At 59.6% G+C, this 14,797-nt stretch overlaps 1 protein-coding gene across 12 annotated transcripts in view; it reads right to left on the bottom strand.

Annotated features, from left to right (window-relative positions):
• The window catches only part of ATP2B2 (ATPase plasma membrane Ca2+ transporting 2), a 355,046-nt gene that overhangs the window by 60,555 nt on the left and 279,694 nt on the right, over positions 1 to 14,797 (bottom strand). For all 12 annotated transcript variants that reach the window (XM_046675025.1, XM_046675014.1, XM_046675097.1 and 9 more), the window contains 2 exons: positions 12,185 to 12,442; positions 11,046 to 11,171 (listed from right to left, as the gene is read on the bottom strand). In XM_046675025.1, the coding sequence (XP_046530981.1) occupies positions 11,046 to 11,171; positions 12,185 to 12,442 (384 nt within the window). The remainder of the gene's footprint in view (positions 1 to 11,045; positions 11,172 to 12,184; positions 12,443 to 14,797) is intronic.

Here is a 14,797-nt window from a genome sequence, read left to right as displayed (position 1 = left end):
CGTGCATGATGGAGTCTGTAGATATGCAGTGTGCATGATGGAGTCTGCACATATGCAGCGTGCATGATGGAGTCTGTACATACGGAGTGTGTATGACGGAGTCTGTACATATGGTTCAGCCTTAAAAAGAAGGCAATTCTGACACATGCTACAACATGGATAGACCTTGAAATGATGCCAAGTGAAATCAGCTAGTCATAAAAGGACAAAGAGTGTATGATTTCACATGCATGGGGGCCCTAGGGTAGTCAGATTCAGAGAGGCAGAAAGCAGCATGGGGATGCCAGGGGCTGGGGGAGGAGGGGGAGCTGGAGTCCATGGGCTGCAGTTTCAGTTTTGCAAGATGAAAAGAGTTCTGTGGATGGATAGAGGTGATGGTTGCCTAACAACATGAATGTATCTAACGCCACAGAACTGTACACTTAAAAATGGTTAAAAGAGTCAGTTTTATGTTACATATATTTTTCTATGATAAAAAAATTGGAAAAAACATACAAAAAAAGAAAAAACAAACTGCTGGAGCCATGGCCTTTCTGGGGAAACAGGTGACCCCAGGGAGGGTGGCTGGGACCAGCCCGGGAATCGACGGCAGCGACGACAGCCGGGTTTTGACAGTGGGAGGCGCAGCACGGCTGGCCCTTCATCCTCAGGCTGGAGCTGGGGACGCGCGGCCACTGCATCCCGCCCAGCAGCCCTCACAGAACCGACGGGCCACTCACAAAACAGAGCTGGCCTGTCCGGCCTACTGGGCCTGGGTGGTGGCGTCTGCAGAAGGCCAGGGCCCCATGGAGGCCCCCTCAGCCCCTCAGGGACTTTGTTTTGTAAAGAATCTAGATATGTGAAGTTTGGCCCGTCAGGCACCCACTTTTTTCTGGTTCTAATTTTTACCACTCTGGATAGAAAGTTCTCTACAACACAGCTGTGTCTCCTTCCAGAGAGAAGGAAGAATCTAGTCCTGGCCTGGGGCAGTGGCTCAGGCTGCCTCAGGCTGCACAGTGAGAACTGTCTACAGACAGGGTCCGAGGGCTGACGGCCACGCACGCTGACCCCAACACCAAATGGCCTCGGGGACCTGCTTCTTGACCTCTGTTCTGATTGTCAGAGTTTTCCCTTCTTTCGCCTCAACACTGACGGCCACTTCTGCCTGCTTCGGGGAACCTAGCCTCTGACAGCCTTCTCTTTGTCTCCCAAGTTGCTTCAGACTCGCAGTCCCGGTCAACAGCTTCATGAGAACCGTGCGCAGAACGGATGAGTCAGGACTCCAGCACTTTCCTGAAGCGAGGAGCCCACTCTTGCTGTTCAAGAGGCTTCGCCCACTCCTTCCCTTTCCTTCCAGGATCTGAGGGATAGTTTGAGATTGCGTGTGTGCACGTGTGTGCATGTATGCATTTGTGTGTGTGCATGCGTGTATGGTGTTCTAGCCTCTTGTCCTCTAGGGTCTCAGGACCTTAAAGTGCTTTACAGACAGACAGACTCTCCAGTGAGTTCCTTTAAAGTAGGTAAAGGTCAGTCCGTCCATCCTCTGATGGGTAAACCAAGTCACGCAGGCTCCCTGAGGGGGCATGAAGCCCGCCGAGCTGTAACAGAACGCAGATTTTCAGATGGCGAGCTCTTTAGCTGGCTCCCTGGCCGTTCCTAGGACAGAAGGACAGTGCTCTTTTGTCCCTGGGCAGGGAATAGCAGGGACCACAGGATGAGCTCAGGCCTGGTGTCGTCCCATCACAGGAGACCCTGGAGCCAACTAGCTGCCAAGAGGCACAGACAGGGAGAACCCGGCCCCACACCAGGACGCGGGGAATTATAACTTGCTGACAAAATGCTTTCTCGTGCAGCGGCCCACCTTGTGCGGGGGCTGGCAGGAGGGGTTGTTCAATATGGGCATATTAGACAGAGGAGGACACTGAGAGGTCACGGGGTGGGGGCACTGAGACCTCTAAACATGAGGGATGAACACACTTCTCTGCATTCCCAGTGTAGACAGCAGTGTCGGCAACCAGCGCCACCTCCTCCAGGACACGTGCTCTGCGCGGGCCTTGTGCTGAGCCCATCACAATCGTCTCAGCGGTCCTCACACTGGCCCTCGGTTTACAGAGGAGGAAGCTGAGGCTCAGGGAGAACTGGCATGCCCCGGGTTGCCAGCTGGGGAGGGGCAGAGCCCAAATTTGAACTCTCCCCTTTCTCTCGGGCCTGTCCTTGGTCACACACCACTCCCCCTAGGAAACGAGGCCCTCACACCCTGGAAAATGTGGGCTGGCCACAGTTGAGGCTGTTCCCCACCTTCGCAGCCCTAGGCGGGATGGAAAAAGATGCAGGGGGCCAATTTCCACCCAAGCTAATCAGACCCCAAATCACTTTCTGATCTCATCACTGCCATCGCAGGAGGAGCTGGCAGCTCTGCACTGGGAGGAGGGAGGAGGGAGGAGGGAGGAGGAGGATGGGGAGGCAGCCCAACACAAGGACATGGGGACCTGGGCGAAGACACAGCATGCCCCCTGCCCTGCCTCAGATGAGCCCCCAGGTGGTCCTCCAGGCCCCAGCATGGGACCGGAGCAAGGAGCTGGGGCATCACCCTCCTCCTGTGGTCCTCTGCACCCCAGCAGCCCCCAGCCTCTGCTCTGACCTCTGTCCCCCAGCTCAGACACCCTCAATAGCTCCCTGAAGCCCAAATGCCTCAGTCAGTGCCCCCTGGGTCGGACCTCAGCCTTCTTCTGGCCCTTGACCTCTGACTCCTGCCCTGTGGCCTCTGCCCTGGGAGCATGCACAGCTCACTCGGCCTTTGTGTCCAGGCCCTTCCTCGTGCCCCACCTTTGCTCACACAGTTACCTGAATGCCCTTCCACCTCTTGTCCAAATGCCCCTCCTCTTAGGGGGCCTTCTCTCACCCCCACAAGGGGACCTCCCCTCTCTCCTCTGACCCATCCCCTGTGGGTCCCGTGGGCTGCTTCCAGGCCTGGCCCCCCACTAGACTGTGGGAACTCTTGAGGGCAGGCTCTGGGTGTGAGTAACCCCCAGCAGAGCCTGGCTTCTCGCTGGCCCTCCAGCACCTTTTTCACTGTTCCCCCTTCTTTATCAGGCAGGACCCCCACAGCCCCTCAAGCCATTTCATGGTTTCACAAAGGGGCCCATTCACCTGCCCCGCCTGCTCCCGCTCCCCACTGGGCGTCTCCCTCCCCTCCTGGGAGCTCGGAGCCTGGCTGCCCCTCCCACCAGAGGAATAACCAAGGGACCAGGTCACCACCCGCTCCAGGACCCCTGCAGAGGGCAAAACTTAACAGCAAGGCCTGCTGCTCTAATGGTGGAACCACAGGCACTCAAGCCACTGGTCGGCTGACTAAATGCCTCCGAGGAAACAGCAGGGTCTTTGCTGGGGGCAGAGGCGGGAGCCCTCAGGTGTGGGGGCCTCGGCAGGGCCTCACACAGGACCTCACTGTCCACGGTCTTTTGGGCACCATCTTGTGGCCCCCAGATCCCCTAAGCTCCCACGGACCCCTCAGAATACACAAGCACGGTGGCTGGATAGAGAGGGCCCTGGGCTGAGAGGGGGACCCGGAGCCAGTGTGGCGTCTGCTTCTGATCTGCTGTGTGACCTGAGGCCAGCCCTCTCCTCTCTGGACCTCAGTTTTGTCCTCTGCAAAATGGGCAGGTCTGGCTTGGTCGCCACCTCAGCGATGAAGAGTGGGCACCCCGGGCCCCAGGGAGACAGGGGCCACTCCTGGGTGGCATAGGGCAGCTTCCACTCGAAGGCTGCACCTCAGGGGAGAACGGCTCAGATGGGGCCCCAAGGCCTCTGCGGACAGACTGCGCAAAGGTGGGGTCCCCTGCCCGGGGCCCACTCATTCGCTGGACGGACAGACATGGTGGAGGGCCGACTCCGCCAGGCCCCAGGGCCTGCAGGGAGGGTCCCCGTGGTCCCTGCCCCCCAGGAGCTCGCAGTCTCATTGGGGTTGAGGGGCATGGACAGGCACACGGGGCCACAACATAGGACGGCAGAGGCCCAGTGGCTCTCAGGCTGAGGGGGGCAGCCCGGGTGGAGGTGGAGGCGGGACGGTGCTCGACCGAACTCGGCTCATGAAGGAGGGTGGGGGGCTGGATGGGGGAGGCCCGGGGGGGCGCAGAGCTGGGTCTGTGCTCGGTGTTCAATAGGGAGCCACTGAAAGGATTCTGGGGGAGGAAGGAAGAGAACCAGTCTTTACAGAGCGTCCCGAAGCGTCAGTTCTGTCTGAGCTGCTGTCACCACCACTCCGCAAGGTCACGACCTCTTGCCCCCACTTCATAGGCAGGGAAGCGGCTCAGAGAGGCCGGCCCGCCCCCAGCCAGGAGGGCAGAGCTGGGGTTGGAGCAGGTGTGTGGCTCCAGCCTCGTGGTCTTCCCGCCTTGGAGGTGGTGCGCAGACCCAGGGACTGAGACGGGGCAGGAGAGCACTGGGGGCTGTGTCACCACCCGGCTCCCTCCCTCCATCCATGAGAGAAAAGGAGCTCAGGCCCAGGGAGCACGGGGCTCCCGCTAATGGGACGCCCTGTCCTGCCCACTGGAACCTTCATCCTGTGCCCAGGGAGGGGAGTTCTGTGGCCTTTGACCCAGCAGCAGAGGGTGAGCCAGAACCTTCCCGACTGCAGGCTCAAAGCCCGCCTGTGCCTCAGACTGCTCTGAGCAGCAGGAAATGGTCCCTCAGGTCTGGTCCAGACGTTGGCTGTCTTGGGGCCAAAACGTCATATGGTGGCAAGTGGGGTGCGCAAGTGGGGTGCGCTGAGCCCCCAGTGGCAGAGCTGGCGGGGCCTAGTTTTACAAAATGAGGATTCAGAGCCCAGAGAGGGCAAACAACTGACTGAGGTTGCACAGTGCATGAGGGACAGTCGGGGGCTCGAACCCAGGGCTTCTCTCTGGACAGGGAGAGGGGAGAGGTCTTGTCTTCTAAAAGGTCTCTTTCTCGGGGGGGATGTGAAGAAGGGGTAGAGGCTGTTTCTGGGGATTATTATCAGCCTCCAGGACAGGCGCCGAGCAAAGCCAATCTGATTCCCAGCCCAACACAGTTCTGTCACAATTATTGTGATCAACGCAGTTAATAACAGTAATAAAGCATGCTTGCAGAGCCCTAGACAGTCGGCAAAGCATTTCAGCACCCACAAGCCCACCCCCCTCACAACAGCCCTGTGAGGTAGGTTTTGGCACAAGCACAACCCTGAGCCCCTCCACCACCCGCGGCCTCCCTGGCTCAGAGAGGTTGAGTGATGGCCCAGGGTCACACAGCTGTGAGTGGTGGAGCCGGGACTTGAACCCGTGCTCTATCCACTACACCCCGCTGCCTCTCATGGAGAAGAGGCAGGGTAGTGTAATGGAGAGAGCGCGGGCCGAGCGGCAGACTGAGCCTTCCTGCAGTCACGGTGTCATCCTAGGCTCCCTGGAGGTGGCGGCAGTGGCGGCAGGTCCGCTCAGCAGGGTGGGCAGCAGGCCCAAGAGGGTTTGCCGATGTCCTGTGCAACTTTGTGCTGTTAACGCTCTGGCTCCAGGGTGATGGGGGTGGGGCGGTGCGTCCTGAGGGGGTCCAAGCCAGTGGGCTTGCTGGAGCCAGGCCCCGCTGCTTTTAAGAACAGTCCCCAGCCCTGACCTGGGCCCTGGGTCCCTGCCCCTTCCACAGCCACATCGATGGCACCTCGTCGTTGGTTTTCCAATGGAAGTCACTGTGAGATGCTTTAAACAGGCCGTGCTCCTGGGTCACAGTCACAGGGCCCTTGGAGGCGGGCTCGCACACAGGGGCTGCAGGAGGATGACGGGCTGGGCGGCCAGAGGGCTGGGGTCTTGCTCTGCCCTCTGTGGGGTCTGATGCTCCTGCTCTGGGCCTCGATTTCCACAGCTGCAAATCGGGACAAGACCAGGGCGCTCCAGGGATCTGTGATTCTCCTGAGAGGCTGCAACGTCACAGTCTGGCATTCGTTTCTCCTAAGAGGGAGCATCGCGCCATGGGGCTCTCACAGGGGCTCCCGACCCAGGAGCGTGACAAACCACGGCCTCCCACGAAGTCCAGGGCAGGCTGGGACCCGCCCCGTGTTACGGGGGCTGAAGAGGCAGGATGTCCCAATGCCACACAGGGTCCTGCAGTCGATCCCGGCCTGGAGTATGCCGAGGGGACCGTCAGGGGGACGTGAGTATGGGCAGGATGCTAGGTGACAGCACGGCATCAACGCAGAGTTTCCTGACTCGATGGCTGGGCTGTGGCCACGTGCAGGACTGTGCTTTCCCAGGACACAGGCCTGCAGGGTGAGGGGCAGGGGGCCGGCACGTCTGCAGGCCGAGGGACAGCGAGGCTCCAGAGAGCGCCAGGCACGGCGGGAATGGCGGGGGTCCGAGAGGAGGGCGTGCAGGCGTTCTCTGTACTATTCTCACAACTTCTCTGAAAGTTTGAAATGATCTTAAAACACAGAGCTAAAGACCAACAGGCCCAGGTGAGAGTTTGCACCCAGGGCCCACCCGGCTGCTGCCTCACTCACACAGGCTTTTAAAGAACTGGAATTTCTCGTCCACACGCATACGTCAGGAGATTGTACACGGAAATCGGGCTTTCCGGCTCCCGGGCGCAGCGAGCATTGCAGCCCCGCTGGGCTCCCTATGGAGGCGGCTGTGATCCTGGACATCTCTGGTCTGCCTGCACGGGAGCCACTGCAGCAGCCTGAGTCCGCCTCTCCGTCCTGGGCGGCGAGCCGCAGGCCTTCAGGGTTCCTTGTGCCCTGAGCCCTGGACCTCTGAGGCTTTCTGAAGGCGGGTCTGCCCCCATTTGTCAGATGGAGGCTGAGGTCCCGAGGGCAGAGGTCATGGCGGAGCTGACGGAGGGCCAGGCCCCGGTGTTCTGTCTCCCAACACCATGCTCGCTCCACACCAGCCGCCCCAACACCAGCCCATGCACAGAGGACAGTCACACCTGTCTGTGCATGTGGCCCCACAGCAGCCCTGTGGGGGACGTGGCAGGGGAGGCCTCCCCCCGGCTCCCCACAGAGGCCCAGGGAGGCGAAGGCACTGTCCAGGGTCACAGGCAGGGCACGGCTGGGCCAAGGGGCCCAGAATCAGAGTGTACTCTGTGCTCCTTTAGGCTGAGCCAGCAGCCAGATGCCACTAGGGGGGTTTCTAAACCAGGAGGACCCCAAAGGTGCCCCGTGTTCCACCAACACAAAGGCACGTCAGCCGTCTGTGTTCCCCGAGGGTCGTCTGAGCAGAGGGCCAGCAAGGCCTCCCGGCACAGGGAAAGGAGCCTGCAAATGGCTGGTGTCGAGCACAGAGCACGGGGAAGAGAGCAGTCCAGGAAACCCCCTGGAGGAGGCAGGCTCACGCCAAAGGAGGGGAGGAGCCGGATGGTGCAGGGAGCGGGCAGCCCAGGGAACGGGGAGGGGGGACATCCTAGATGGAGGGAGAGAGGGGGGATGGACGCTTCGACACGACCTCACCAGCTGGGCTTACCCCGCATTTTACAGGTGAGGAAATGGAGGCTCAGAGAGGGTCAGCAGCTTGTCCACGGTCTCCCAGCCAGAGGGGGGCAGAGTCAGAATCTGAACCCAGGCCTATTTCACCCTCAGTCCAGGCTCTGTCCGAGGACCGGAAGGGAGCCAGGCCGCCTGGAGCGTCCCTCCGCTGCCGGCACCGTGCTGGCAAGGGGCTTCCCCCCTAGATCACAGACCAGGACGTCCCTGTTGTCCTCACAGGTAAACTGAGGCTCAGAGAAGACAAGCGACATGCCCGAGGCCACACAGCAAGTTCATTCCAGAGCCCAGGTCCAGCTCAGCCAGCCCACCTCTGCTCTTTCTAAACACAGCATGGCTTCTCTCTTCACTCTGGCTGAGAATGCCTGGGCCCCAGGGTGTGTGGGGCCGGGGCTGGAACTGGGCACGGCCTCCCACAGCCTCTGGCTCGGGCCCTGCTGCGTGGACCCATCTGGGGAGGGATCGACATAGAAGCCCATCACGGAGGTGTCCACCCGCACACGGCCAAGGATGGGAGGGGCCCATATGAGAGAGGCATTCCATCTGCCTGGTTGGGGGGACCGTGGATGGGTTTTATTCTTTATTTTATTTGAGATGGTTTGCGCGGTGCAAGACTCAGTGAACATTATGAGGCTGTGTCTGAAGGGGCCAAGCACAGAGTGGGAGTCTCAGGCTGAAATGGGAGTGTCAGGCGGCATGGGGCGTGACTGCCCCAGGGCAGTGGTGGTCAGAGGAGGCTTCCTGGAGGAGGCGAGGCCTGAGCAGATGGGTGAGAGTTACATGAGGAAGGGAGAAGGCGTCTGGGAGGAGGGAAGAGCCTTAGCAGAGGCAGGGCCCAGGGAAGGAGGCCATGTGGGTTTACAGCGGAGGCACAGGGTGAGGATAGGTGTGATGGATCTGTGACTCTCACGGCTGGAGGGCATTGAATGCAGCGTCCACTCAGTGCTTGGGCCTACTCTACAACTCCTCTACCCACAGCCTGTCCAGGTCCCGCTCACACACAATCAGTGACGGGGGGCTTACTACCTTCCAGGCAGCGTCTTTTATCCTAGAATGGTTCTGCCTGCTACAGAATTCTTCCCTTTCCAGCTGGACTGCTCTCTACGGGGCCAGCTACGCCCCTTTCTCACTATCTTCTCCCCATGGGTCTGGGCTATGCCCCTCCCTACCCCGCACACTTGTGTTTCTGATATCAGCCCTGCAGCTAGTTAGTTCACCCTGCTCTCTGGCCATCTCTGCAGGTCCTGACTCCTGCTTTCCTTCTGCCACCCTCCCCGGGCTTGCGGTCTCAGCAAATTTGATGGGCGCACTGTCCATACCGTGACCGGGAAGGCCTCTAGAAACCGTCCACCAGATGACCCGTAACCCAGGACTCGGCACGCACCCACCGACACCTCCTGGCCTTGGCCCACCAGCTCCATCCTGCGCACAGGGCATGGTGGGTCAGCAGCTGCCTTCTGGCATCTGGAGGCCCAGGGTCCACACCATCTACCCCCGCTTCCAGCCAGATGCATACGTCGAGACCAAAGCAGCTGGTCCGCCTCGACTGGCAGCTGATGCCCCGTCCATCTCTGCCCCGCCTGTGTCTTTCCAGGGTCCCTCTGCACCTGTGCCCACTTCCTCGGCTGGTTCAAGATGCTTCGCATCAGTGATTCTGAACATTTTCTCTCCCCAGCCTCCTGCCATGTAACTGCTCATCCTCTCCCTTTTCCAAACCGTCTGGAACCTGCATCGTCCATCCACTCTGGCCCAGGGCCTCCTTGCCACTCCTACTGACCTGGATGACCCACAGACCACTTCTCCCAAGGATGACCTCTCTTTGCAACCACTGCAGCCTGGAGGTGGGAACCAGGGCCGCAGGGCTGCACCCTCTCACTGAGCTCTCATGTGGCCCTAAGTTAGAATTCAAGGCTCTCCATGATCCCTTGGTCAGATCCCAGGACCTTTGCACTTGCTGTCCCTCTGCCTGGAATGTTCTTTCTGCTCATTGTTCTGGTTTCAGCTCAAATGCGATCTCCCCAGAGGCCTTCCCTGACCAGCTAAGCTCCCTTCCTCGGAGTCTCTACATCACAACAACGGTATAATGTCTTCCTCTGACTTATCACCATCTGAAACAACTGGGCACACTTGCTTGCTTGTTCCTTTATTGTCCATCCCTTTTACTAGATTCTAAGCTCCAGGTGGACAGAGATCTTGTTTGTCCCGTTAACCTCTGGCACACAGTAGGTGCCTAATAAATGTCGGTTGAATAAGTTCTGGATCAATAAATGTCCCAGCCCCGAGCCTCACTTCTCTCTACCGTCCTGCCCTGCAGCCCTCTTGTTTCTCTTCTCTGCATTTCCAGGACACCCCACACTCCTCCAGATCTCTGTGCCTTTGCACGTGTTTGCCTCTGCTAGGAGGGTGCTTTCTCCACAACTCTGCTGGGTGAGCTCCTATTCACCCTTTAAAACCTAGCTCAAGTCCACCTCGTCTGGGTAGTTCTGTTTCCTTCTTGGCTTTCTCGCACCTTCCTCCCTCCTCTGCTGTGGAATCAGCTGTGTGCAGGTCTGTGCCCCCAGCTTATCTGGCTGGGGGGAGGGTCTGAGTCACCTGGGGGGCCCAGAGCTCAGTCCAGCACCAGGACCAGAGTGGCTGCTCAGAGACAGTTTGCTGAGCACCACTGGCAATGAGGCCTGCTGGGGAAGGGCTGTTTCATCTGGCTGGTGCCTCACTGCTACAGGGTCTCCCCACCTCCTCCCTTGCTCCCTGCAGCAGCCAGAGTAAGGTTTTTAAAATGGAAATGTGATCAGCTCATTGCTTACGACCATTCCAGAGAATCCTCATCACACAGAGAGAATTTCCAAACTCCTGACCATGGCCCACAAGGCCTGACATCTGGGCCCTCCATCCTTTCCATCTTGCTTACAATCCTCCAGCATGGTCCTGCCTCAGGGCCTTTGCACTTGCTATTCCCACTGCCTGGCATACACTTCCCCTGGGAAGTCACAAGACCAGCTCCTTCTCATCATTCACACCTTGGCTCACGTGTGGCCTCCCCGGCCTCCCAGCCACCTGCCTTCCATTGCCTGGCTTTATTTCTGTACACCTGTCACTCGCTGGAATGCTCGCCTTGTCTGTCTCTCCTCCTCACTGCACCACAGCTCCTCAGGGTGGGGGCCTCGTCTGCCTCATTCCTTGCTGTATCCGCAGCACCCAGCCCAGTGCCTGGCACACAGCAGGTGCCCAAAATGATTGCCGTCTGACCAATTCTCTCACCCCTGATGAGAACGGCTTCAATGTTCCACTTTCCAGAAAACCAAGTCCCCAGAAGGCAAGTTCCACAGGGTGCGCATTCTTTGTCAGTTTATTCCCTGTGCTCTCCCCAGGGCCCGGAGCAGAGCTGAGTGCACAGTGGGCTCACTGTACATTTGTGAGGGAGAAGGGAGGGAGCACCCATTTGGGGCTGAGCTGGCCAGAGATCGGGAGCCAAGGACCGAAGCCTCCGGACCCTCCAGCCTCATGAGGGGGACGCAGGTGCCTCCTCTGCACGGGGGCAGGACCGGCAACGGGAGGGAGCCCACGGTGGGCCGCATCTCACCTGACAGCAGCATGGGGTCCTTGTCCACGGACTTGCGCACCTGGTCAGACTCCCCGGTCAGGGAGCTCTCGTCAATCTTGAGGTCATTGCCCTGGATGAAGAGGCCGTCGGCAGGGAGGAGGTCACCTGGTGGGGCGAAGGGCAGAAGAGTCAGGGGGCTCAGGGGGCTGGAGAGGCTGGGACATCCCCTTAAAGGGGTGAGGGTTCTAGGCGAGCTTCACTACTGGGGACCGGCAGCCCAGAGCTCCTGGGTGCAGCAACCACGATGGCGCCCACCACAGGTCAACAGGCAGCGCCAGCTGGGGCCGAGGCATCGGTCCAGGGCCTGGAGGGCCGAGGTCGGGCCCAACAACAATCCTAGCTCCAGTGGGCACGTCCTTCAGTTTATAAAGTGCTTCTCTTGGCTGGGCGTGGATTTCGGGTCTGGTTTTCCCAACGACTCGTTCTTCTCTGGTCTCACCTACAGTTTGGGGAAATCCTTTTGGAAGGGACTGGTCTGCCTTGGTTGAGCTGGGGAGACCCCAAGTCAGGCTCATTATCAGAGGAAACCACACTCCCTAGGACTGCCCGAGGGGGGACACTCCCATCTCTCCCCCATCTTCCGCCTCTACTCACCCAGGACATTCTCACTGACACGCCCTTTGGCAACAGCCTGACTCCTTTCCCATGCCAGTATCAGAGGTCCAGAATGTTTGCTCACCCACGACACTGCCTATAACACCTTCTCTAGCCCAACAACCACCCACCAACAGCCAAACCAGAGACGGGCAATGAATTTCATCTCATAGACCCCTTCTGAGTGTTAGTGATCCTTGGGGTGTTGTGTGGAGAAGGCTTCTGAGGCTATATCTAGGCTCTGAGTTGTGATTGATTAGTAATGTCTGCTATGGGTGGAGGCTTTGCGAGAGTGGTACATGTGCCATGTATTTGCCATTCCTGATTTAAATGGATCCCGGAATCCTGCCTTCTCCAGGAAGTAGACTTCCGCCTCCCAAAGGATCTCAGAATCATTGTGGTGTGGGACCAGCCTTCAGGGACCCACCCCTCTCCCTCGGCCAGCCTCTCCAGGTCTGCCTGGCCTATCCCGCCTCTGCCCCAACTCCAGCTCTAGCCTCCAGCTCTGTAGCTGGAACACTCACCATATTTGACCTGAGCGATGTCTCCAACCACAATCTCGGCCACGGGGATCTGGACCACCTGGCCCGCCCGGACCACAGTGAACTTCTGCTCCTGCTCGATGCGGCTCTGCAGGCCCCGGAACTGTTTCTCTTTGCTCCAGTCATTGAAGGCCGTGACCAGGACCACACAGATGACCGAAAGGAGGATGGCGGCCCCCTCGATCCAGCCCGCCTCCGCCTCCCCTTCATCCTCTGCTCCGCCCTGGGCTGTCGCACATCCTGCAGAGGGCAGAAGGAGGCAGGCAGGGTAGGGTCAGCCAGGCAGGAGGGGCCCCACGGCCTGGATTTAAATCTCAGCTCCGCTAAGTAAAACCCAGACGATCATGGTCCATCTATTCATTGTGCCTGGGCGCCAAGCCCCGTGCCTCACACAGACCGTCTTGGAGGGCTCACTCTGCCCCTTTCACATGTGGAAGCTGAGGCCTCTTAGAGAAGCGACGTGCTCACACTAGGAAGAGCGAGGGGGAGAGGGAGGGTCAGGCTTGGGAGCCTCCGGTCTTAGCCACGTCGGTTTCCCGCCTGTGTTCTAGCTGTGAGCTCTTGGGTAAACAACTTCACCTCTCTGAGCCTCAGTTTTGTCGTCTGTAAAATGGAGAGAATATTCTTTATCTCAGGGCCCTAGGGTGAGGGTTGAAATCGAATGAGGTGAGGTCCCTGGCGTCTTCGGCACAGACCTGGCACAGAGGACAGGCCTGATTCACGGGAAAAGAGAAAAAGTGAGGATGGAACAGAATGAAGGCAATCAACTCTGCACGTGCTTCAAGGTCAAAGCACAGTTTTGCTGAGGTCCTTTCCTTCCATCCTTCCAGCCAGCGGCAGGCAGGTCTCCAAGCTGGGGGCAGGACCACAGCCCTGGACTTGCCCTCCGACCAGCTGGTCCTGAGCCCACTGCCGCCCCTGCACCATCCTGGGCGGGTCCTCGCCCCCCTGAGCCGCAGCATCCTCGTCTGGGGCCACCTGGGCTGTGGGAGAGGAAGGCGGACGCTCCGGCCTCGCTCAGCACGCACGGGTTCTCCCTCTGCCGGGTCGGATCTGAGCCCCGCTGCACAGCGAGGATGCCAACGCTCCGTGACCCTGCACCCCACGCCCTCCACCACTGAACCTCCCGCCCTGGGAGGCCTGCTGAGCCCACCGTGTGCAAAAAAGAGAAACAAAACAAAACCCGCCAGACACGCCTAAGGCAAAGGCTCAGACTCCGAGAAGGTCCTGCCCACGCGGAGCCGAGCCGGGGGCCTGCCCAAGACCCTCTGCTGGCCCAGCCTCTGCATCCGCACAGGATCCACAGAGGGAGAGGTACCACCCCCGTGAACAGATGGGGAAACTGAGGCCCAGAGAGGCGAGGGGACAGCCCAGGGCAGCGCTGCAGCCAGGCCTAGCCCAGGCCCTTTTTCACACTGGGGGTGGGGAACGGCCCCTTCCACGGAGAGTGATGTGAGCAGCATCTGACTATCCACTCCCGGAAAACTCAGAGCGGTTCCCTTCCGTGGGGGCTGGGCCATTTGCAAGGCCTGCTGTGTGCCAAGCATTCGCTTTAATTCTCAAGCTGGCTGAGAGAAGGGAAGCAGTTCAGAGAGGGACCGCAACTCACCCAGGGTCACACAGCAGATCTGGAGTTGGAATCCAGGCCTGGAATCTGACCCTGGCCCTGGCCTGCCTACCGCCCCAGAGCCCAGTGGCCCCCTCTGCTGTGTACCGGCTTCATGTGGGAAAGTAGAAAACGTTGCCAAAGACCCACGGCTGACTGTCCGGAAGTCCAGCTCAGTCCCAAGGAAGACAGAATGGCAGTTTCAAGAGACCCCATCAGGCACCTCTGGGAAGCAGGGTCAGAAGCAACATGGTGAGAAGCCAGGGGGTACAGGGAGCGTTTCTTGGCCCCCAGCTCCTCGGAGGGTCAAGGCTTGGTGGGTGGCCTGGGCTTGGACCGGTGCAGTCACCGCGGCCCAGCAGCACGTGTCGCTGGAGCACGCCACATCTTCTGCTGAGCCAGCTGCTCCCTCAGGCTGATAACAACCACGTCACCGTGTGGGGTTCTCAGAGCCACTTCTCTTTCCTTGGGAATTGCAGATTTTCTGATAATTTTAAATGTTTAACTGGCCCAGCCCTCAGGGGCAATGAGAATCATAATTGTGCTAATGGTAAGTGACACGGGCCAGTCCCGAGTGCAGATCCCAGTTGTGCTCCTCCCTGCGTGTGCCCGCGAACGAGCCACTGAACCCTGTGCCTCAGGGCTCCCGTCTGCAAAACAGGGTGGCGACAGGCGCTCCCTCCCAGGTGGCTGAGGGGACCCGGGGGATGGCCCGCGTGGAGCCTTGGCCCTTGTCACCGGGATCCGGCTGGACGCAGCACAATGTGAACACGGGAGGACGGGACGAGGGGGAGGGCACCAGGAGGAGTCCCCATGCTGGGAGCGCAGGTGAACCTGGCTGATGGAAACCTGGCATGGGGAGCTGCGTCCTCTCGGACTCGGTGACTCGGGACACAGAGCCCTTCCCTGCGTGGCTGGTGCCCATCCGCTGCCCGGCACAGCTCCATGAACGGCAGGGCTGTTGGTCCCTCGCGGTGCACTTCGTCAGT

Source organism: Equus quagga, chromosome 1 (genome assembly GCF_021613505.1).
Source record: "Equus quagga isolate Etosha38 chromosome 1, UCLA_HA_Equagga_1.0, whole genome shotgun sequence".
Lineage (NCBI taxonomy): Eukaryota > Metazoa > Chordata > Mammalia > Perissodactyla > Equidae > Equus > Equus quagga.
The sequence above is the reverse complement of the archived record's forward strand: the minus strand, read 5'-3'. Positions and strand labels throughout refer to the sequence as shown.